Source organism: Lithobates pipiens, unplaced genomic scaffold (genome assembly GCF_037356315.1).
Source record: "Lithobates pipiens isolate NorthernLeopardFrog02 unplaced genomic scaffold, aLitPip1_a1.2 Scaffold_19, whole genome shotgun sequence".
Classification (NCBI taxonomy): Eukaryota; Metazoa; Chordata; class Amphibia; order Anura; family Ranidae; genus Lithobates; species Lithobates pipiens.
Genome location: NW_027507764.1, coordinates 431,845,017 through 431,870,540, shown reverse-complemented (window position 1 = coordinate 431,870,540; position 25,524 = coordinate 431,845,017). Strand labels below are relative to the sequence as shown.

At 41.4% G+C, this 25,524-nt stretch overlaps 1 protein-coding gene across 1 annotated transcript in view; it reads right to left on the bottom strand.

Annotated features, from left to right (window-relative positions):
• Window positions 1–25,524, bottom strand: part of LOC143997148 (desmoglein-4-like) — an 80,915-nt gene that overhangs the window by 24,892 nt on the left and 30,499 nt on the right. Inside the window, exons 4-10 of the mRNA XM_077492608.1 lie at window positions 23,556–23,717; window positions 14,574–14,718; window positions 12,490–12,656; window positions 10,332–10,466; window positions 5,660–5,845; window positions 5,285–5,556; window positions 1,346–1,491 (exon numbers count right to left, since the gene is read on the bottom strand). Of these exons, the coding sequence (XP_077348734.1) occupies window positions 1,346–1,491; window positions 5,285–5,556; window positions 5,660–5,845; window positions 10,332–10,466; window positions 12,490–12,656; window positions 14,574–14,718; window positions 23,556–23,717 (1,213 nt within the window). The remainder of the gene's footprint in view (window positions 1–1,345; window positions 1,492–5,284; window positions 5,557–5,659; window positions 5,846–10,331; window positions 10,467–12,489; window positions 12,657–14,573; window positions 14,719–23,555; window positions 23,718–25,524) is intronic.

Below are 25,524 nucleotides of genomic sequence, written 5' to 3'. Positions count from 1 at the left end.
TGTAGCCTAGAGTGCGACTTTGCAGTGCAACTTTGATGCAACTTTGAGTGCAGCTTTGATCCAACTTTATACTCTCTGCATCAAAGTCGCATCAAAGCATTGCAGGTACCTCTTCAAAGTCACTGATTTCCAAAGTCGCATAGATGGGAATGGGTACCATTAAAATCAATGGGCTGTGACTTGTTATGCGACTTTGGACACATAGTCGCATGACAAGTCACAATTCCACTATTGTGACCCCAAAGTTGCACAATTTAGAGTGCAGCTTTGAAACAACTTTACACTCTCTGGGTCAAAGTTGCATCAAACGTTACATCAAAGCATTGCAGGTACCTTTTCAGAGTCGCATAGATGGGAATGGGTACCATTAAAATCAATGGGCTGTGACTTGTTATGCGACTTTGGACACATAGTCGCATGACAAGCCACCTTTCCACTATTGCAACCCTAAAGTTGCACGATTTAGAATGCGACTTTGAGTGGATCTTTGATACAACTTTTCACTCTCTGGGTCAAAGTTGCATCAAACGTTACATCAAAGCATTGCAGGTACCTTTTCAAAGTTACTGATTTTCAAAGCCGCATATATGGAACTGGGGCCATTGAAATCAATAGGCTGTGACTATGGACAGCTATACTGTACATGTGCACTGCACCTCCCATCCCCCTTTTGTGTGGATAGGGCTTTTTATTTCTTAATTTTCTCATGAATTAGGATGTACAATGAGAGAACACTGGGCGGGAACCTATGATCAGCTCCACCCATCCTATATACGCCCACTGGCTACACAGGAACAGTACTCCTCCCTGGTAGTGATGTCACCAGCTTTCTGTAACCACACCCACTGGCTCATTTTCTGCTCAGAAGGAAGTAGAATTGAAGTAATGTGACGGCACTAACATTAATGATTGCAGGGGAGAATTTAAGTGTTAGGGTGGACTTCCACCCTAAGCATTAAACCTTGGTCAGGGCCCCATTCTCAAGCTGCTGATTGAACATTAAAGATTGCCACCAAACTGATAAAGTCATCATTCTGCTTTTCTATTCTCTACTATTGTTTCAGCCTCTGCTGAATTGCACCATGCTGTCAGTCTAACACTGAGAGCAGGCAGGAGTCATGATCGAAAAATGACATGACATTTAAAAATGAGCCTAGAGTTCCACTGGCTGAAAATATTCATATGATGTATTTTATATTTGCAGACTATAACAAAGTCACAAAGTGCAGAGCGAGAAATCTAACAATAAACATAATAATTATATTAAAATAAAATCTAAAATTAGAAACTACCAGATGAATTTACAACAATAAAGCATAATACAAGGAAGAGCTTATCTTATTACCGTCTTCTGTAGCAAAGACTATTGCACTATATGTTCCGTTGGGTGCGTTTGGACCATTCCCTCGTGCCATCTCAAGAGTCATTTTGATTTCACCAGTTGTAGAATCAATTATAAACCATCTACTTGAAGTACTGTCTAACGAATACCTATTAGCAGCACACAAAAACAAAAAAACAGTATAATAAGGTCCCAAAAAGATCCCTTTCTGAGTTTTAAATGCACAATTGAGCATAATACATTCAGAAGGTCTACCAAGCTCCTATGGGCCATAAAACACCACTTCTTGTTTCTGCACATTCTGTACAAGGAGAACTCTGGGAAGATGAAGTAACTTTATGGGAGGTAAGTTCTGTGTGAATTACACTTCCCTTACTGATGCCCTTCTTGATGTATGGCTCCTTAAAGAGACTATGTCCCTGGGAGGAATGGGCAAACTGATGCACTTATGAAGTATAGACACCCAGAGGTGCTTGCACATACCTGCAGTAGCCTCCAAAACATTTCCTGTCAAGGACTAATTTCCGGCTATTGTGTGAAGCAACGTTTTTTCCCGATGTTTGCAGCTTGCTTCCTTCTGCCCATTATGGTGATGGGCCAGTAAGAATGTGTGTCAGCAGTGCTTAGCTGCACTTATGGGTAGTGTTGGAATCTTTTTTTGTCAGAACAACCAGCTACTTTGCCATGACAGGAGGGTTTGGAAGGTGGCTGCACCTTTAGGTGACTGCACTTTCTTTTGTGCAGCAGTTCGCCTTTCTTTAGGATCTCTCCCCTTGCACTTCTGCTGCCTATACCACTTTGCATTATTCTGGACTGTCAATAATTCACCATAACTTTCTTATGGCTGATTAATTCAAATCGAACTTTGTTAGATGGTGCAGGGACCAGCAGCATGAAAACAATGCACTACAGAGGCATAACTAGAACCTTAAGGGCCCTGGTGCAAGACACCATGAGGGGCCCTCCTGACGGATTCCTAGGACCCTTTCCATTGGTCCTGGGGCTGTTGCCACTGGTCAGGGGGACCTTGCCACCCTTTCACATGTTCTGCAGAGGGCCCCCATTCCTACATAGGTGTCCATGAATTTTTTTGGGAACGGTTGGCAACTATTTTTGCTATGTGTTTAGCCAGCCATTGTAGGCGGAGAACATATTTTAATTAGGTGCGGGACATTTAAAATGGATGCTGTTTAACAAGAGGCACCTAATGCCATACCCCTTTGCACATCTCTAAACCCCTCGGAATGCCTCTTTATCCCTCAGCATGCCACATGTCTCCATACCCCCCCTCCACACACATATCCCTGTACCTCCCAGATAACCCTGTACCCCTAGAACATCTTCATACCCTCAGCACACTTCTGTATCCCCTTGCACATCGCTGCACCTCATCTTTGCACCTCTTAACATCCTCTGTACCCTCGGCACACCTCCATACCCCACAGCACACCTCTGCACCCCCAGCATGCCTCTGCACCCCAACACACCTCTGCACCTCCTATAATTTTCTTTATCCCCCAGTATGCCTCTATAAGCCCAGAAAGCCTTTGAAGCCCCTGGTATACCTCTGCAAGCACCAGCACACCTAAGCACCTCCCAGCATCTTCTGTATTCCCCAGCACACCTCTGTATCCCCCAAAGTGTCTTCGTAACCCCCAGCATACCTCTAACACACCTCCATACCCCCCAGCACATCTATGTACTCCGCGGCACATCTTTGCACCCCCTCACACACAACTCTGCTCCACCCAACATCCCCTGTAGCCCTCTGACACGCCTTTGTTGTACACTCCAGCAAGCCTTCATAACCACCAGCATGCTTCTGTACCCCACCCCCATCACATCTTCACCGTACATCTTTGCACCACCCACACCCCTAACACATTTTTGTACCCAGTCGCACATCTCTGCACCAACAACCCCCCCCCCCCCCGCACCCCCCCCAACATAAATAATTCTGTACTTTCAGTATTCTGTATCCCCCAAGCATATCTCTGCAACCTATTTCAAGAGGAACTTCGATCACCCCATGGACACTCACCACTGCTGCACATTTGATTGGCATCTCCTTCTGCCCCTCTGGCCAGCAGTTTATGCTACATAGTGGAGGGGCCTCTTATCCAGGCAGGTACCAGCTTCAATACGCAAGTGAGTCGCTCTGGTTATGCACTGAAGCTGGTACATGCAGGTCAGAGGCCCCTCCCTCTCCACTGTAAGCATGAACTGCTGGCTGAAAGGGTAAAAGGAGATCCCGGGCACTACAGAGCTAACGATCAGATGCTTACTCTCCACTCCACTGTATAGTGGGCACCAGAGAGATAGTTGGCTGGCATGTATACTTTCTGCTCTCTTGGGGCCCCCTCGGTGTCCAAACATCAGGGCCAGGTTGCAACCTTTGCGACCCTGGTAGTTCTGCCACTGGTGCACAGGGAGAGCAGAGATTTTGGGGGTATGGATCTCCTTTTGAACAACATTCTGGAAAAAAATTATATATATATACACACAGTACACATAGCACCCACAGAGATACTTAATTAATCTTCCCAGGATTCTTCTTTAAAAAAAAAGTATGTTGTTTTTTTTGTTGCCTAATCATACTTACTTGTGGATGCAGCATCAGACCGATGCTGCGTTTGTCCCCCCGCCGCTTCTTCACTGAGAACTGAGCCACTGAATATCGCCGATGGCTCGCTTCTCTCACCTCCCAGAGCGGAGAGCTGCTACCTGTCAGTCAGCATCTCTCTGCTCTGCTCCTCCATGCTCACTGGAGTGCTAAACTGTGGAGTGGCAGGGAGCGGCTGTCTCAGTGGCTCGCTGAGAGGCTGAAACTGGCATCAGTCCAAGCAGCTGGCGGATCCAGACTTTTTAAGTTTGGTTGATGTGCTGCCTCGACTGATCCTGGTGAGATCAGCGGAGAGAGCGGACTTCAGACCGCTCTCCACTGAAAATGGATCACTGGAGTGCAAAACGAATTGCACTCCTGTGACCCATAGGAGAAGCCCAGCCTAAAAAGCTCAGGCTGGACTTCTCCTTTAAAACTGAACTCCAGGATCAGCTAATATTGTCTAAATTCAAGTGGGACGTGCACTCTTAGGCCTCCTGCACACTGACCCCCATGCCGTTATTTTAACATTTTATTTTTTCTTTATGTATGTCAATTTTCCTGCAGCAGGTTCTATACACGGTACAGATACACCACTTTACAGGCAGACTAAGGGGACCCCCATGCACTTTATTTAAAGGAATTTTTCATTTTTATTGTTTCACTTTAAGGATCATTAAAATCAATGCTCCTGTAAAAACAAAAAACAAAAACAAAAAAAAGTTTGAATCAATACATGTCCCCCAGGGCAGTACCCAGGCCCGCATACAGTTTTTATGGCCAATAACTTGCATATAAGCCTTCAGAATGATGACTTTTGATTTTCCAAGTTTGTAGGCTTTAATAGGGTTGGATCTAGTAATGTGTATGGGCAGAAGTCACCCTGCATGGGGATTTTTATAAAAGCTCCTGGTAGACATTGTATAATGGTATAGAAGGTATAGCTTGATTACAGGCATACCCCACTTTTAAGTACACAATGGGGTTTATTTACTAAAGCTAGAAAGTGGGAAAAAAAGGTTCACTTCTGCATAGAACCCAATGAGCTTCTAACCTCAGCGTGTTCAATTAAGCTTTGGTAATAAAACCTGGAAGCTCATTGGTTTCTATGCAGAAGTAAGCCTAATTTTGCACTTTCCAGCTTTAGTAAATAAACCCCATTTTGTACTTAAAAGTGGGGTATGCCTGTAAGCTACAATAATAGACCTATAATGACATTACACTGCATTCAGGCCTCTACTTGGTATGTACCTTATGATTAGTAAATTAGAAAAATAGGACATTACAAATATGAAATGATAATACTGAACAGATATAATGCTCCAATCTTTACAGCTTACACAACATTTGTGGCAGCCTGGCCTGTTTCCGGATTCATAGCTGTAACCTTTCCAAGCACATATTGCAATAATTCTTCTTGGCTTAAACCCTGAGGGATGGTCAGATAAATATTATTTGGAACAAATACTGGTCCTTCAATCTCATTTTGTACTTGAACATTAATGCTTGTCATTTTTGCTTGATATTCAGACATCACGGAATAATGAAAAGCAGCTCTGTTGGTCACTAGAATAGCGAGGTTGGCCATTTGCATTGATTCATAATCAAGTGCCTATTAAAAAAAAAGAGATAATGTGAAGTGAGAAAGGAAGACAGAACATCAACCACAGTGTTAACTGAAGAAGGCAGCTTTAGTATTATGTAGAAATACATACCTTAACAATTCTCAAAATGCCTTCATTTGTCTGAGCATCTGTATCAATCACAAACCACCCGCCTTCGTTGCCAGACACAATTTCAAACACTGCAATCCAGTTATCAGTGTACATTTCGTCGGCATCAAACACTTTCATCCTCAAGTCAGTTAAACCAATCATGTTCTCCACAAAGCTGACTGAATACTGAAGAGAAAGTCATACACATTGTTAAAGCACAAACCAAAAACGCCATTTCTTTAATACGTATTATTCAAAGCAAATTCATCCATCTATATCTCTATGCTTTATTCTGCTGAGAAATCAATCTGAAAACACCCCCTAGCATTTCTGGCTGTGGCCATCTTAAGTAAGGACAGATGATTCATGTAGCATTTACTTTCTGGAATCCACCTGCCTTTAATTAAGGCATGCAGACAGGATGGTATGCTAAGCCATCATTAGTCCAGGCCTGGAAATTAGGAAGAAAAAAAAAGTTTAAAACAAGTAAATATGATATACTTTCATATCATACTGACACTAGCAGCATAAGGATTAAACACTTCCGGACTGTCTTCGGCACATTTACTGTGTCAAGGCGGCACGGCTGCGCGAAACAACGTACCTGTAAAAGCAGGATCTCTTGTGTTCTCCCAGTCAGAGCAATCGACACACAATAAGCACCCCCTAGGGACACACTTAACCGTTTTATTGCCCCTTGTGTTAACCCCTTCCCTGCCAGTGTCATTAGTACAGTAACGGTGCATATTTTTAGCACTGATCACTGTAATAGTGTCACTGGTCTCCTAAAAAGTGTCAAAAGTGCCAGTTAGGTGTCCGATTTGTCTGCCGCAATGTCACAGTCCCGCTAAAAATCATTGATCGCCACCATTACTATTAAAAAAACAAAAACAAAATTCCATAAAAATATCTCATCATTTGTAGACGCTATAACTTTTGCGCAAAAAAATCAATATACACTTATTGGGATATTTTTTTTACCAGAAATATGTAGCAGAATATATATTGGCATGACTTGATGAAGAAATTAGATTTTTTTCAATTTTTTTATTGGATATATATTATAGCAGAAAGTAAAAAATTATTTTTTTCAAAATTGTCACTTTTTTGTTTATAGCGTTTTATTTGGGTACAGCATCACACAACCACGCAATTGTCAGGTAAAATAACGCAGTGCCTGGTCATGAAAGGAGTAAAACCATGGTTAAAAAAAAAGTGGTTAAAAAAGTCAATGTTGATTGAGAGAGGAAATTCCACTTTAACCACTTAAGCGCCGGACCAATTTGTAGCCAAGCCCCTTTTTGCGATTCGGCACTGCATCGCTTTAACTGACAATTGCGTGGTCATGCGACATGGCTCCCAAACAAAATTTTGTTTTCCCACAAATAGAGCTTTCTTTTGGTGGTATTTGATCATCTCTGCGGTTTTTATTTTTTGCGCTATAAACAACATTTTGAAAAAAATTCTATATTTTTAACTTTTTGCTATAATAAATATCCCCAAAAAAATATAAAACATTTTTTTTCCTCCGCTTAGGCCAATACGTATTCTTCTAAATATTTTTGGTAAAAAAAAACGCAATTAGCGATCATTGATTGGTTTGCGCAAAGGTTATAGCGTTTACAAAATAGGGAATAGTTTTTATAGCATTTTTATTAATATTTTTTTTTACTAGTAATGGCGGTGATCAGCGATTTTTATTGTGACTGCGACATTATGGCGGACACATCGGACATTTTTGACACATTTTTGGGACCATTGTCATTTATACAGCAATCGGTGCTATTTAAATGCACCGATTCCTGTGTAAATGACACTGGCAGTGAAGGAGTTAACCACTAGGGTGCAGTGTAGGTGTTATGTATGGCGTTATTTTTTTTTATTGTAGGGGGCGTGGCCTGGCATGTGATGTCACTGATTGTCCTTCCCTATAAAAGGGAACAGACGATCGGTGACAGCTACAATAGGAAGCACGCAGAGAGGTTTGTTTACAGAGACCTCTCCTCGTTCTTCAGCTCTGTGACCTGATCGCGGGACACCAGCGGCGATTGGGTCCACTGGTCCCGCGCCCATGGTCACGGAGCTCAGGACCAGGTACAGAGCGCGCCGCCTCCGGCGCGCTCCCGACCCATGGCTGGGCACTTAGAAAGCAATGTACAGGTACATGCTTGTGCCCAACCGTGCCATTCTGCCAACGTACATCGGCGTGAGGCTGTCCTTAAGTGGTTAAATGTCTCAGTTCTTTTTTTTTCAGGATAGTATTAAATTAATGTGTTTTCTGGAAAAAGTGGCTTAAAAATTCATTTTGTAAAAAAGCTTAACTATGACACCAGGGCAATCTATACAAGAAAACATATCTTCACACTCTGCTGGTTCAGAAATATGGGAGCTGCCATTGCTGAAATTATTTTGACAGTGCATGCTCTGGGCTACTGTGACTGAACCGTCCAACACCCAGCTTGGGTGCTTCCAACATGATATAGCTTCCTCCAGTCTGGATCCAGGAAACAAGTATTGCTGAGCACCTAAGATCTAGATGACATTAGCTTAGGTGCAAACTGGACCTAGAACTCTTTATTTTAAATTCACACAGAATATATAGCACACAAAATCAGGTGAGCCTGATCATGCTACCCTAACAATGCAAACTGTAAACAGGTATATAATTAACAGCTACGGAACAGCCAACATAAACATTAAGCTAATTAAACAACTAGTCACTTAAACAAGCCTAGGTGCCCAGACCATTCTGCAACAAGCCCACGACCCTGGATACACATAGTACATTACACAGTATCATAAGCACAGTATCATAAACATAAACACACAAACATCCCACAATGGTTCGATAACAAGGTAAAGTGGACACAATATTAATCACATCTCCGAAAGATGAGCAGACATAGAGAAACAATAGGTGACTCAATTAACAATGGGAATGTACACTTAGGAGGCCCACAATGGGGGCAAAGACACAAATAACACCTTAAACAGATTATAGCAGGAGACCCCAGTATCAGGTTGGTTTGAGCTGATTATGTTAACATCTACTCTGAATTTCACAGTCTAAAGCGATCATTGCTGCTTTGGGCATAGAGGAACCAAATATGCATCTGGGTCCTCTACTTCCTAGAGTTTGTGTGTTTTGGGGAAACATGGTCTTAAATCTGAATAAGACCACTCAAGGGTCCCCCAGGCACACACCTCCCAAGAATAGAGCCCCCTCAAAAGCCAGGGCCCATAGTCAGTACGCAAGAGGCTACCCTGCAGTCCCCTCCAAAAGCCTCTGTACTGGGTCTGAACAGCTACCATCTGATTTTACTCTTAAAGTGCTATGGTATCTGGTATGCACATATTTTCCTAGCTCTGTGGCTCACTAGAATGTGAGCTTAGGAGCAGTGCAACAGCCCTTGACCATGCACTTCCAAAAACAATCCAGCCCTGTCAGTTCTTATAATTTTGTTGTGGAGTCACAGGCACTGCACTAAATATAAAGGGGCAGAGCAAATCAAAAGATTCCTCATTAAAGCTAATATTAGCACAATGCTGTATACTAACCTGCCTCAAATAGCTGCTTACTGAAAATTACTTCTTATGAGTTGACAATGATCACTGTATCATTGCTATTTGCACTTTGATAACAAATATGCTTTTTATTTATCACAGTCAGTTTTCTGTAGAGTCTGATATCTATTTATTTCACTGTTTGTCTGCTAAGTAATTAAATACACTGCATGAAATGTTGCAAACTGATTTCTATGATTGCATGGAAAAGACGTTTTTTATAAACCAGTAAGTACATTTATACGTTACGGTTTGCAAGTGGTTTACCGGGATTATGACTGAAGCTATCAGCCATAACCCCCCATATCTTTTTTTTCAGCCAGCAGCTGGTCCTTTCATTAAAGCTATCTGAGCGGCTCAGTAGCCCCTAGATTGCTTTCTGAAGGAGGGGACGCTGCAGTGTTTCTTCAGCTTACTGTTTTATCTGTCGCATCTGTGAAACGATTTGACACTGTGGCCGGCTGGTAACAGAGACAATGAGAGAATAGATCGCCTCTGATTGCCTTCATGGCCTTTGAGGGCCAGAGTGACGCCATGACATCACTTACGTTCTAGGGTGGAAGTAAACATGTATATTTTTTTAAAGCAAAAGATCAAAAATGTTTTTGATCTTTTGTTTTTAAAGGTAAAGGAGAGATTTGGGGTCTTTTTGACCCCAGATCTCTCCATAAAGAGGACCTGACATCCTTATATTTATTACAAGGGATGTTTACATCCTTTGTAATAGGAATGAAAGTGATATAAAAAAAATAAAAAAATTAAAGGTACAGTGTAAAAAAAAAAAATATGAAAAAAAAAATTGTGCTTGAAAAACTGTTGCCCAAATACGATGATCACCATTTTATTTGCTTGGGTCTCTGCTAAAAAATATATATATATAGCGCTTGGGGGTTATAAGTAATTTTCTCTCAAAAAATACTGATTTAAACTTAAACAAAAATTGCCAGAAAAGGCTCGGTCTTCAAATGGTTATACAATGTATAATCTCCTATATAGGCTCCTCTTATGGGAAGTGATATAAGTAGAAACTCGATCAGTTTAATTTATAAAAGTATGATCTAACATTCCTCATGCATTCCTGGGAAATTTATTTTCTAAAACTACTTACCGAATCAAATTCAAGTACAGGGAAGTTGTCATTCACATCTTGAATTGTGATGTCAGCACCACACTGCCCAGAAAGTCCACCAGCAGCCCCATTCAAGTCTGAGGCGCTAACGTAAAGACTGTATGTACTATATGTCTGAAACATAGAAAACAAGTGAAATAACATGAGGTCTTCTAAAATAAACACAATTACAGTCTTTTTTCCAAGTATAAGGAAATGGGGAAGCTTTTGCCTGTATACCAATTGACCACATATTGTCCTTTTTAAATATTAATGCAGACATCTCATAAAAGCTTATTTACATGTGCGCTGTCACAATATTTTAAGCCTGTATAGTATCAGTAAAATAAGAAAATGTTCTATGCAACAGAGATAATGTTAACACTAGGGTAGTAATTTGGGTGACAAAGCTTGTGTTCCTACAGGTTCCAGTGATGGATAAATCTATGTGATTTATATATGGTATGGCAGTGCCTAGATTATTAATATATATTTATTATTTCACATATCTTCTCTTATATTTGTGTTCATATTTACTAACAAACCAAGCTGTCCAATAAAAGTGACAGGGAATAGAATATGACAAACTGTAACCCTGCCAGGGGTAAATGAGAAATTGCAGGAATGACTTCTTTTTAAAATTAATTTGAAAGAATTTATGTCACTGAAAGATAACTATAGTAAGAGCCCCTAACAGTGCTACTGTCATGTTTGTTGGGCAGCTTGGTCTGTGTATAAATGTAGAAAAAATAATATGTATTTTAGAACATTAGAGAACATAATCCCATAATGGCGTGCATTAAAGGGTATCTATAAAAAAAAAAATAAATAAATAAATACACAGCAGTTTACAAGTTCTTAGATGTGGCATTCGTTTTCTTTTTTCAGGCTATTTTTCCCTATATTTTTACCTGGTGATTCCACCAGTAATACACTCTCTGTCCTCATTACCGCCACTGTATTTATGAAGGTGCAGTGTTATCACCCTAGGCTGCTCTCCTGATTTGGACTCTTCTCTTCATCTCCATTACTTGTAGAACAGAGGGATTTATCATTTACAGAACCTAGCTTGGATAGCAGATTACACTGTTTAGGTTTTTAGTACAATTCACTGGAAACTACAACATAAATGTAAGATTAACGGGTATTCTATATGCCTCCCAAAAATGGACTTCAATGAGAAAAGGAAACTAATACAGCCACCACATTTAAGGAGCTGCAAATTTTTGTTCTTGGGTTTAGATATTTTTTTAGCCACGTACAACTATGCAACATTATTTGTGATAGTTGTCCTTTAGGGTAGTAGTTCTAAACCTCAGGCCTCAAGTACCGCCAACCAGCCATGTTTTGGGAACTTCCCCTCCCACCCCAATGCCCCCCCATTTCCCTTTCTAGCACAAATACCCCCCAATCAATCCCCCTCCCAATACAGATCTGCTCTGAATCACCAATTCTACCCCCCCCAAATTTCCACTTCTAGAACAATTTTTACCCCCTGCCATCTCCCAAATTCCCTGTTTCAACCCAAATCTCCCCCCAATCTCTTCACAGCGCCCTCTCACCTCACATGATACTGAGCACCGCCTTTAGAATCATTTTCAATAAACATTACTGCTAAGATGGGACATTGATCAATTGTCTGAATGTGCATTCCGATATCTAAATAGCATCTGCTGCAAGCATTTCATCATATGATACATTAGAAGTTCAGACTTCTCAGCTACACCCAAGTATAAGCCCTTGTACACACGATCGGACATTCCGACAACAAAATCCATCTGATTTTTTCCGTCGGATTTTATCCGAAACCGGTGTTGCATACACACGTTCGGAACGTGATGACGTTCGTTCGTTGCGACGGGACTACGCTGTGGCTAGTAACCAATAGCTTTGGTCTCGTAATTTGATCTGAGCATGCGTGGCACTTTGTCCGATTGGAATTCTCTACAAACGATCGGACTTTGTCCGAAACGGATCATGTTGTCGGAAAATTTTATATCCAGCTCTCAAACTTTGTTGGTCGGACATTCCGTCGGAAAAAAGTCAGGTGGAGCTCACACATTTTCCATCGGAATGTCCGACCATGTGTACAAGGGCTAAGAGATGCTATAGGCAAGTATAAAACTTGCGAGAAAAATACTGTATATAAGGAATATACCTCTCTGTCGAGAAAATTCGATATTGTGAAGACTTCACCAGTGTACTGATTTATAATGAACATTGGGGGATCCGATGGACTCTGAGAGAGAATTTTATAAGCGATTTGAGAATTTACAGTATTTTGTTCATCGGCATCATAAGCACTGAGTTGCATCACCAGCGTGTCTAAATCGGACAGACAAAATAATAACAAGTCAGAAAACATATATATATATATTTTTGGCTGTAAGGTATATAAGACAGCACATTAAATAGAGTTTGCTTTTCAAATGATATTTAAAATTATAATCAGGATTATATTTTTCACACAGGTTAGCTAGAAATTTAGTTGTCTTGACAGGCCAAACACCACTAATACCTATATTTTGGGGTTGATTCACTAAGCGTTAAATAACAGCCAAAACAATGCGGTAAAATACATGAATTTACCGTTAAATACCGAATGCGCTATTTGTTAAATTTAGCGGTAATATATAATGGGGTAATTCACCGTATTGGCTGGGATTTATCAAAAAACTGTTGGCTGTTTTTTGGCAATGCTGGTTGCTAAGGAGTGCTGCCATGTCCTGAACAGTGGGTTCTTCGCTGACAGCTGAATGTAAAAAAAAATATGACAATTGAAAAAACAAACAAAAAAACAGCACCCCTCCCCCCCAGTTCATACCAGGCCCTTAGGGTCTGGTATGGATTTTAAGGGGAACCCCAAACCAAAATCCATACCTGACCCTTATCTGTGCACATAGCCTGGCAGGTCATATAAATCTATCGTCAATTACACTGCCCCTCAACAGAAAAAAAAGGTCCGCTCCTGTTCAACGCTTTCCGGAGTCTGCCTGCTCCACGGTTTGTCAGTTCTTATATAGGGAAGGAGTAGGACCACACCAGTGATGTCACCTGGTGGCCCCACCTTCGTGACATCATGAGGGGGCAGGGCCAACAGGCTACCTCACCACAGGAAATGTTCAACAGGAGCGAACCTTTTTTTTCTTCTTCGGTGGGCGGCATGATTGACAATGGATTTACATTGGGAGACACTGTTTTTTTCTTTTTACACTCAACTGTGTGTGTGTGTGTTGTTATGTTTTTTGTACACCTTTTTGGTGAATAGGTAGGGGGGTGGGATCTGGAGGCCCCCTTGCTAAGGGGTCTTCCAGATTCCGATAAGCCCCCCCAACCACAGACCCTGCCAATCACCAGCCAGGGTTGTTTGGGAAAAAGGACCCCATGCCGATTTTTTTTTTTCAATTTTGGCATGGGGTTCCCCTTAATATCCATATCAGACCAGAAGGGGCTGGTATTGGACTGGGGGGGGGGGGATCCCATGCTGTTTTTTTTTTAATTTTTCAATTGTCTGCTTTTTTTTTTACATTTAGCTGTCAGTGGGGAACCCCTTGACATCTGATGAGTCATCCATTGTTAAGGACATGGTGGCCGGCTTCCTGACCACTGCTTAGTATCCAGATATTTGTCAAAAAGTAGTGTGGGGTCCCCTGACCTCCAGGCTATTTTTTTGACAAATACAGCATGTGATACCGCCAGAAAAACCCCGGTCTTAATTATCGCATGCTGTTTTACTGGCCTGTTTGTGAATTGGACTTAAGACCTTTTTATGCAATATTTACCAGCACATTTTTTTTTTGGTAAATACCACATAATCGTTTTTTTTTTTGTGAATTTAACTTTATTTACAGCATGCAATCATTTATGCTAATGAGTAGCTTGATATCCTTATGACATGCAGTAAACCTTTGTGAATTTACGCTTTTATCTCTTGGATGCAGTGCAATGGTCTGTTGATAGTCATCAATCTCAAGGAGCAAAAAAAGTCACATGGGGCAGGGGGAATATCATAATCCCTGTGTAAGGTCTGACATGGAGCTCACAGGGATTAGACAAAAAAAAAAATGAACAGAGCAACAGGGGAGCACATGGAAGGTAAGTATCAGCTATCAAGCTTTTAAACCAAATCTAAAAATTGAACAGCAACAAGACTAAAAGTAATGTATGGTATGGTCTACCAAACACATTTTAATCAAACGTATCCTAAACCGCTAATTTATAAATAAAACATGTGACTCTTACTTGCTTGGCATCTCTCTTCAACTGAACCGGCAAATATAGTCTGACCGAATATTGGTGGATTGTCATTAATATCTTGAATTTTGACAGTCATCTTTAGGGGTTTTTCTACTTCTTGGCCACTTGCGGTCACAGCATGGACTGTTAACTAGGTAAACATTGGTATATAAATTTAGCTGTAATTCTTATCACTTAATCAGTTAAACTAAACAGAACATTATTATTTGGAAACATACACTTCAAGTATTGCTGTATTATTTGAAGTCAAACAATACCCGTTAACCACATTTGATAGCATGGACACTGATGGAACAGTACTGAGATGTTGATTTTGCATCTTTTAACTAAGTTACAAATGGTAAACAAAGCTGTAGAGAAAGGATATGGAGGTCACCATTGCAGACCTCTACTTCTGAAAATAATAGTTACCTGATTTTTACGGTGATCCTATGGCTTCAGTGCTTTGAGTGACTGAATTAGAATATGTATGCTGACATTTTTAGACAACCAAGGAACAATCTTTCATAGAAGGAGGTACATGTTTCTATTAGTGTTGCTAAAAAACACACAAGGACCATGGGACAAGTTTGGAACCACTTTCCATGTTGCCCCTAGAAGGCAGCCCCTGAGCTAATTCTCACCATTCCCTAAAATAGGAAACTTCCCTGCAGCTTTCAGATGCTTGGCAGGCAGTTCTGACTCCCTACCACCTCATGGTGGATGGTGGTGGCACATTGAAGCACAGTAGTTGGAGCTCTCTCTGCAGCAGCTGCCTATTGTTTCAGTGTAGTGATCCAGCATTGTGCTCTGTTGGATGCTCTTAGTAATTCAGTATGGTACGAATGAGGCCTAATACAGTGGTGTGAAAAAGTGTTTGCCCCCTTCCTCATTTCCTGTTCCTTTGCATGTTTGTCACACTTAAGTGTTTCGGAACATCAAACCAATTTAAACAATAGTCAAGGACAACACAAGTAAACACAAAATGCAATTTGTAAATGAAGGTGTTTATTATTAAAGGTGAAAAAAAATCCAAACCATCATGGCCCTGTGTGAAAAAGTGATTGCCCCTTAAACCTAATAACTGGTTGGGCCACCCTTAGCAGCAACAACTGCAACCAAGCGTTTGCGATAACGTGCAATGAGGCTTTTACAGCATCCTGGAGGAATTTTGGCCCACTCATCTTTGCAGAATTGTCCTAATTCAGTTACATTAGAGGGTTTTCGAGCATGAACGGCCTTTTTAAGGTCATACCACAACATCTCAATAGGATTCAGGTCAAAACTTTGGCTAGGCCACTCCAAAGTCTTCATTTTGTTTTTCTTCAGCCATTCGGTGGTGGACTTGCTGGTGTGTTTAGGATCATTGTCCTGCTGCAGAACCCAAGTTCGTTTCAGCTTGAGTACACGAACAGATGGTCGGACATTCTCCTTCAGGATCTCTTGGTAGACAGCAGAATTCATAGTTCCTTTTATCACGGCAAGTCTTACAGGTCCTGAAGCAGCAAAACAGCCCCAGACCATCACACTACCACCACCATATTTTACTGTTGGTATAATGTTCTTTTTATGAAATGCAGTGTTCCTTCTACGCCAGATATACTTGGACACACACCTTCCAAAGAGTTCCACTTTTGTCTCATCGGTCCACAGAATGTTGTCCCAAAAGTCTTGGGGATCATCAAGATGTGTTGTGGAGAAATTGAGACGAGCTTTGATGTTCTTTTTGCTCAGCAGTGGTTTTCTCCTTGGAACTCTGCCATGCAGGCCATTTTTTCCCAGTCTTTTCCTGATGGTGGAGGCATGAACGCTGACCTTAACTGAGGCAAGTGAGGCCTGCAGTTCCTTGGACGTTGTTGTGGGGTCTTTTGTGACCTCTTGGATGAGTCGTCGCTGCGCTCTTGGGGTAATTTTGGGCGGCCGGCGACTCCTGGGAAGGTTCACCACTGTTCCATGTCTTCGCCATTTGTGGATAATGGCTCTCACTGTGGTTCGCTGGATTCCCAAAGCTTTGGAAATGGCTTTATAACACTTTCCAGACTGATAGATCTCAATTACTTTCTTTCTCAATTGTTCCTGAATTTCTTTGGGTCTCGGCATGATGTGTAGCTTTTAAGGATCTTCTGGTGGACCTTACTGTGTCAAGCAGCTCCTATTTAAGTGATGCCTTGATTGTGAACAGGTGTGGCAATAATCAGGCCTGGGTGTGGCTAGAGAAATTGAACTCAGGTGTGGACAACCACAGTTATAGTATGTTTTAACAAGGGGTGCAATCACTTTTTCACACAGGGCCATGATGGTTTGGATTTTTTTTCACCTTTAATAATAAACACCTTCATTTACAAATTGCATTTTGTGTTTACTTGTGTTGTCCTTGACTATTGTTTAAATTGGTTTGATGTTCCGAAACACTTAAGTGTGACAAACATGCAAAGGAACAGGAAATGAGGAAGGGGGCAAACACTTTTTCACACCACTGTATATGAAATGTCAGTCTTGACATGTAACTTTCAGTGAGTTTTTAGTCAGGACCCAAGCAACATCCTTGTGAGAGCATTAAACCCTTCACCTATAGGGCAGCACAGGATAAGCCTGCTTGATATCTCATACCTTTCTTCTTTTGCTTTATAATCCTAAACTTGCATGGTATAATTGGTGACTTTCCTGATTGGCAATGCTTGAAAATATTTTTTCTCCCTCATCAGTGCTTTGTGTTGGGATAGATCAGTGTTTCTCAACTCCAGTCTTCAAGCATAGATAGGGCAAATATATCTGCTTACGAGATATTAAGACCTCCCAAGGTCTATATGCACATCAGTGAGTATTCACCCCTCAGTATGGGTATAACTGCATCAGCTGTTCAGCCTACTTGGTTGGATTCCACAGGTGTAACCCCCACAGCTATCAACAATCAAGGGAACGCTGGAGACCGGTCACACAGTGTGCATTTAGAAGAGGACGATAAACTCATTGCACAACATTCTTTAAAAGCACACAGGAGTTTATTAAAAGTTCTACTTACAGCAAAATTGATAAAATGGGCTCAAATGGAAACATAAATTTGTCCAGCGCCCTCAACGGGTGTCAAGACATCCCCACTGCTCCTTGCCTAGCCTCAAGACTCTAGGCTAGGCTATATTTGCCCTATATATCCTGCCGGGAGCACTGGTTGTTTTCACCGATTGAATATTGGATCACCACACTTTCAAGTTCACATTATGGATGTTTAGTTGTGATTTTTGGACTAATGCCGCGTACACACGTAGCAGACTATCCAGCGGACTTAGTCTGGCTGACTTTCCGCCGGACTTTCCGAACAAACTACTTGCCCACACACAGCCTTATCCGAGCACGCTACCTGGCCAGCCAGGAAAGGGGGTGGGGACGAGCGAGTGCCCCCCCTCCTGAGCCATACCAGGCCACGCGGCCTTTCCCCCACCCCAAAGCACCTTGTCCCCATGTTGATGAGGACAAGGGCCTCTTCCCAACAACCCTGGCCGTTGGTTGTCAGGGTCTGTGGGCGGGGGGGCTTATCAGAATCTGGGAGCCCCCTTTAATAAGGGGGCCCCCGGATCCCGGCCCCCCACCCTATGTGAATGAGTATTGGGTACAATGTACCCCTACCCATTTACCTGTGAAAAAAAGTAAAAAAAAAAACACAACACACAAGGGTTAAAATAGTTTATTGCACAGCTCCGGGGGTCTTCTTCCGTCTTCGGGGGTCTTCTCGCTGGACTCCTCCGCTATCTTCTGCTCTTTTGCTAGCTCTTTCACTAGCGGAGAAGCCCGGCTTTCTTCTTCGCCGCCTCCCTCTTCTTCTGACTTCGGGGGTCTTGTCCTCCTCTTCGGGGGTCTTGTCCCCCTCTTCGGTTCTTCTTGCCGGGCCACCACGCCTTCTTATAGCTCTTTTACAGGCGGTGGCCCGGTCTTCTGTCGCCGCTGTCTTCTGGCCTTCTGTTCTTCTCTTCTGTTCTTCTCTTCTGGAGATGTTGCCTCTCCGGTCACAATGACAGAGAAGCGGCATGCGGCGATTTATATAGGGACATCGCCGGATGATGTCCCCGCCCATTATGATGTCACAGTCCCAGAGGATGCTTTCTCCGGGCGGGAAAAGTCCGTTCATTTCAAAAGTGCGGCGGACTGGCACACACACGGCCGGATTGTCCATCGAAATGCGAGTCCGGCAGACAGATTGGAGTGCAAAAATAGTTTCTTAGTCCGCCAGACTTTTGGGTAAAAAAAGTCAGCTGGAGCCCACACACGGCGGAATTTTCCGGCGGACTTCAGTCCGCCGGACTTTTCCACCGGATTGTTTGATCGTGTGTACGAGGCATTGTATTTTCCTTCCTCCTTTCCTTCATTCTTTCTAATTTTCATGAAATAGATGGACTGTATGCACTTTCATGCAAACAATTTTGACAGTGCAACACGTCAAATTAGATTTTTTTTTGGTATGATGTGTACATTTTTGTGAGTGGTGCTGCCTCTCACGGGTCATCTGTGTTATTTTATTTAATTTACACTTAGCACATTATCATTTTGCACAAATTACTCGGTCATGCTACGCTACGCAAACAAAATGTATATCTTTTTTTTCACACAAATACAGGCAGTCCCCTAGTTACAAACATCCAACTTACAAATGACTCTTACTTACAAACGGAGGGAGACAACAGGAAGTGAAAGGAAATCTCCCCCTAGGAAGGAAAATTCACTCCTGTTAGCCCTTGTACACACGGTCGGACATTCTGACAACAAAATCCGTCTGATTTTTTCCGACGGATTTTGTCTGAAACTGGTGTTGCATACACATGGTCGGACAAAGTTGTCAGAAAATCTGATCGTTCGGGAACGTGATGACGTTCATTCGTTGCGACGGGACTACGTTGCAGCTAGTAGCCAATAGCTTTGGTCTCGTAATTTGATCTGAGCATGCGTGGCACTTTGTCCAGTCAGAATTCTCTACAAACGATCGGACAAAGTTCCGATCGGATCATGTTGACGGAAAATTTTATATCTAGCTCTCAAACTTTGTTGGTCGGACATTCCAACGGAAAAAGTCCAATGTAGCCCACACAAGGTCAACATGGTCCGATCGGACCTTTTCCGTCGGAATTTCCGACCGTGTGTAGAGGGGCTAAGATTTATTATAGGAAAAAGGTGTCTCCACTGATGCTTTATCACCAAGGCTTGTTTCCACAACAACCCAAAATTTTCAAAATCCATATGTCATTGGAACAGATAGTGAGGTGAAATCTTCTGAACAGGGGAACAGACAGCAAAACAAACATTACAGACCCTATCTTGTTTGTAACCCGGGGACTGCCTGTAGAGCTTTCTTTTGGTGGTATTTGGTCATAAATGATTTTTTTTTCTTTTCGCTATATAAACATAAAAATAGATTCTTTATTTGCAAAATTTTATATTATAAACTTTCTTCATTCATTTAGACCTAAATGTAGACTGCTACATTTCTTTGGTAAAAATAATCCAAGACAGTGTATGTAATTTAGTCTGTATTAAAGTTATAAAGTCTACAATCTATTGGCATATATCTTTGAAAATTGGTCAGTCCTGATGTACTTATCTAATTTCTTGAGGCCCTAAAATGTCAGAACAGTATGAATATCACCCAAATTACCCATTTTTGGAAAATAGAGAATCCAAGGAACTTAGTAAAAGGCATGGTGAGTTTTTTGAAGTTGCAATGTTTTGTCCCAATGTTTATTTATTTTTTTTATTCACAATTTTTTTTCACTAGTGCAGTACAGCATCATCATATGACTGACTACTGACAGTATATAAAAAATGTTTTAATAATTTTTTATTACATTTTTTTAACAGTATTCCTACCCCTTGAAATTTTCCACATTTTGTCATGTTACAACCAAAAACTTGAATGTTTTTTTTGGGGATTTAATGTGATAGACCAACACAAAGTGGCACATAATTTTGAAGTGAAAGGAAAATGATAAATGGTTTTCAAAATTTTCACAAATATCTGAAAAGTGTGGCGTGAATTTGTATTCTGCCCCCTTCATTCTGTAACCCCTAACTAAACTCTAATGGTATCAATTGCCTTCAGAAATCACCTAATTAGTAAATAGAGCCCACCTGAGTGTAATTTAATCTCAGTATAAATGCAGCTGTTCTGTGAAGCCCTCAGAGGTTTGTTAGAGAACCTGGGTGAACAAACAGCATCATGAAGGCCAAGGAACACACCAGACAGGTCAGGCATAAAGTTGTGGAGAAGTTTAAAGCAGGGTTAGGTTATAAAAAAAATATCCCAAGCTTTGAACATCTCATGGAGCACTGTTCAATCCATCATTTGAAAATGGGAAGCGTTTGGCACAATTGCAAACCTACCAAGACATGGCCGTCCACCTAAAATGACAGGCCGGGCATTTATCAGAGAAGCAGCCAAGAGGCCAATAGTAACTCTGGAGGAGCTGCAGAGATCCACAGCTCAGGTGGGAGAATCTGTTCACAGGACAACTATTAGTCATGCACTCCACAAATCTGGCCTTTGGAGTCGTCACCTCCTTCATATGGGCTGGGGCAGTTCCTAGGATAGCAAAGTCCAAGCTGCAGTTCCCTATGTCCTCCAGTGGCCTGGCATTGTCTTGTTTCCGAAAATATTACTGGCCGGCAGTACTAGTTACAGTCTGTTGGTTTGCCCAAGTTAGGTCCAACCCGGCAGTGAAGCTAGAAGCTGCCATTCTAGGGTCCTATGCTACCCTCACAAACATGGTCTATAGAGGGCTACCCCACAAGCAACAATCCCAATGCAGACTACAATACAATATGGGAGCAGGTATCTGGGGCTGCTGGGATGGAGGATGCTATGTCGCCCCCCCACACCGCTATGAGGAAATCATACACGACCAAAGCTCTGCTCAGATGAGACCAAAATGTATCTTTTTGGCCTAAAAGTAAAACGCTATGTGTGGCAGAAAACTAACTCTGAACATCACCCTGAACACACCATCCTCACTGTGAAACATGGTGGTGGCAGCATCATGTTGTGGGGATGCTTTTCTTCAGCAAGGACAGGGAAGCTGGTTAGAGTTTATGGGAAGATGGATGAGCCAAATACAGGGCATTTATAGAAGAAAACCCTGTTAGAGTCTGCAAAAGACTTGAGACTGGGGCAGAGGTTCACCTTCCAGCAGGACAACAACCCTAAACATACATCCAGAGCTAAAATGGAATGGTTTAGATCAAAGCATATTCATGTGTTAGAATGGCCCAGTCAAAATTCAGACCTAATTCCAATTGAGAATCTGTGGCAAGATTTGAAAATTGCTGTTTACAGATGCTCTCCATCCAATCTGACAGAGCTTAAGCTATTTTGCAAAGAAAAATTGGCAAAAATGTCACTCTAGATGTGCAAAGCTGGTAGAGACATCCCCAGAAAGACTTGCAGCTGTAATTGCAGCAAAAGATGGTGCTATAAAGGGGGGCTGAATACAAATGCACAGAACACTTTTCACATATTTATTTGAAAAAAATGACGAAAACCATTTATCGTTTTCTTTTTATTTCACAATTATGTGCCACTTTGTTTTGGTCTGTAACATAAAATCCCAATAAAATACATTTACATTTTTGATTATAACATGACAAAATGTGGAAAATTTCAAGGGGCATGAATACTTTTTCAAGGCAATATATATATATATATATATGTGTGTTTTACATCCTGTCATCAGAGTAGTTCAGTGTCACCATAGTGATACTGTACTATTCTAAGGGGTTATCGGGGAATATTGTTTTTTATGCTATTATTGCTTATACCTGTGATGATCACTGTTATAGGCAATAGTTTTAGCTGTTATGAATGGCTTTCATTCATGACAGCTTGCTTACTATTGTGATCTGTGATTGGCTACAGCTAATCACATGGTACATGGTGCTGTAGTGTAGTCAGCGAAACAGTCATGAACGGCAGCCATTCATAACTGTTTTGTTTACATTGTAATCATGTGATTGCTGCCCAATCATAGCAATCACACAATACCCCAGCTGCTCACAGCAGATGGCGACCACCATAATTCAAAGTGTTAACCAGACACGGTGGTCATGGGTTTGTGCCTCTGCGTACCCCAGGGGGAGCACCAGTGTGCATGCGTGAGCCTGCAGCTGCCACCCGCTAGCAGTAAATCTACTGTTGGTGGGCGGCAAATGGTTAATTGAAAAATGTACTCCATTAACATTTTGTTTACTGGAATAACATCTACCAATCCTATTTTAAAGGGGTTCTCAGCAATACCAGATTTTACCTGAAGGGGGCATTGCAATGACGTACCAGTGTAAGTTTTAATAGACTACATTTAATACATTATATAAATATATATTTATATATATTTTTTTTTTCGACAGTTTCCAGAATGGCCACCACATTTAATACTACATAAACCACCAAAAAGAAACAGAGGGTCTACATGGTAAAGGTAGATATGGTAATCACCAATTGTCATCTAGTAAACTTGATTTTACAATTTTACTTGTATTCTCTCCCTGTCAGAGCAGAAGTGGCAAGATGAATGTCAGGCTGTAAAGCCGTCCTATTCCCTCACTAGCCCTGTGCTGATAGCAGATGTTCAAATCTGTCCTATAACAAAGTATTTTTTATATTGACTATATTTCAGCTGCAGTAAGAATATGACAATTTTGCTCAACCTCATTAGCCCAGACAGAATGATGACAACCAGCCCTGAGCTCAGGCAGCAGAAATGTCAGCATCCTAAGTGGCTTTACAGCTTGACACTGTCTTACAGTATGTTTCTGCTTTGACAGGGAGATAGTACAACTATATAGCAGCATATACAGCTACTCCTGTGAAATAAGCCTGAACTACCATAACGATCTAAGAGTAGAGATGCAGAACACATTCCTGACCAATTAACATTCTCACAGAAATACAGTTGTAAGGTTATCTGTCCTTATTAACACAGTTAAAATGTAAAACATAGTAGTTTAACTTACATATAAAAAGGGTGTTTGTTCGCGATCAATACGGGCATCAGTCACATTCAAGTATCCCGTCCTAGGATCCATAATAAACACATTGTACGGTGGTTGATCCACACCTTGTCCAGTAATTCTATAAAATACAACACCCTTCTTCACCTCCAAGTCAGAATGAACCTTTTAAGACAATAGGTATGAAGACAATGTTATATTTTACAGTAGTATTTACAATGGTGCACTAGTGCTGTTGGGCAAACATAAATTAAATTACTACCTCTCGTCTCCAGTTTAGAGAAGAGGAGGATCTGTAAGCTCTTTATTTATAAAATTGCAAGACATTGTGAGGCACTGCATAATAAATAAACAAAGGGGGTGAAATTATAGGCTCCATATAATAATAATAATTACAAATATGTGACACAGGAGACTTAATTAACCACTTTAATACTGGGCACTTCCCCCCTTCCTGCCCAGGAACTTTGAATGACAATTGCACAGTCATATAACACTGTACCCAAATAAATTTATATAATTTTCTTCCCACAAATAATAAAAAAAAGTTTTTCTATTGTTTCTGTTATAAAATTTAGTTTTCTCCTTCACTGATGGGCACTGATGAGGCTACACTGATGGACACTGATGAGGAGGCACTGTAATGCAGCACTGATGGCAACTGATAGGCAGCACAGATAAGTGGCACTGATGGGTACTGATAGGTGGCACAGATGGGCACTCATAGATTGCACCGATAGACAGCACTTATGAGGAGGTACTGACAGGCATTACTGATGGGCATCTGAAGGGCACTGACAGGCATTACTGATGGGGCACTAATTGGCACTTTGATGGGCACTGACAGGCGTTACTGATGGGGCCCTGAATGGCAGCATATATATGGGCACTGTTTGGCATTGCAGCGGCACCTCTGATGGAGGCTGCGCTAAAAATCAATGTGCTGATTATCAGCGCAGACCCTCATCTGACAGGAGCGCCACCAATCGCTCTCCCTGTCAGGGTGAACTGAGGAAAGCCGTTTATCGGCACTTCCTGGTTCATGCTGTGATCAGCTGTGATTGGTCACAGCTGATCATGTGGTAAGGAGCCTCCGTCAGAGGCGGTGTGTCAGAGTGACGCACCACACCATTAAACGCCGAGCTGCACACCGGGGTGCCTACCTGTGAAAACTTTGATTGCAATATATATGTTACATGTTGTCACAAACACCGGAGTGAGAACAATATTTCTAACACAAGAGTTCCTCCATAACACTAAACTGATACCTATAGGGGGCATTTGAATCATCGCTTATAGAAAATATAGGTTACTGAAGTTTGACGCCATTTCACAGGCTCACAAAAATGTAAGGTTTGGCATGTTGGGTATCTATTTACTCGGTGCAACCATGTCTTTTATATTTTACATAAAACTTGGGTAATTTATTACATTTGTTTGCCCTAACATTCACGTTCGTATGTTTTTACTGAAATTTTAAGTTTCCTAGACCTTTGCGGTAATATCATGCGACATAGAAAATTAGAACTATTGCTATTTTATTCTCTAGGGTGTCTACTTTCAGACAAAATATAATATTTGTTTGTTTTTTTGTAATCTTCAGGCCTAAAATGATTTTTTAAACATGTGTGCAAAAAACACAAAAACTGATCTGGCAGTGAAAGGGTTAAGGGAACAGGATCTCAATTTTTTATTTTTTTTAGGTTAACAAACACTTAAAGAGGTATTAATGAATACAGAGCTGTGCTGAGTTATATCTTTTATATTTGCCTAGATATGGAGTGTATATGTAATAAAGCACTATGGATGAGGTGTGGACAGCGGGGGGGGGGGGGGGTAGCCTGAAAATATTTGAAACCATGGGTATTAACCTCACTGGCGGTATTCCCAAGTGTGGCTCGGGGTTAAATTTCAGCACCATTAGTGGTAACACCAAGCCACACTCGGGATTGCATCTCAGGATCCTGGTGCA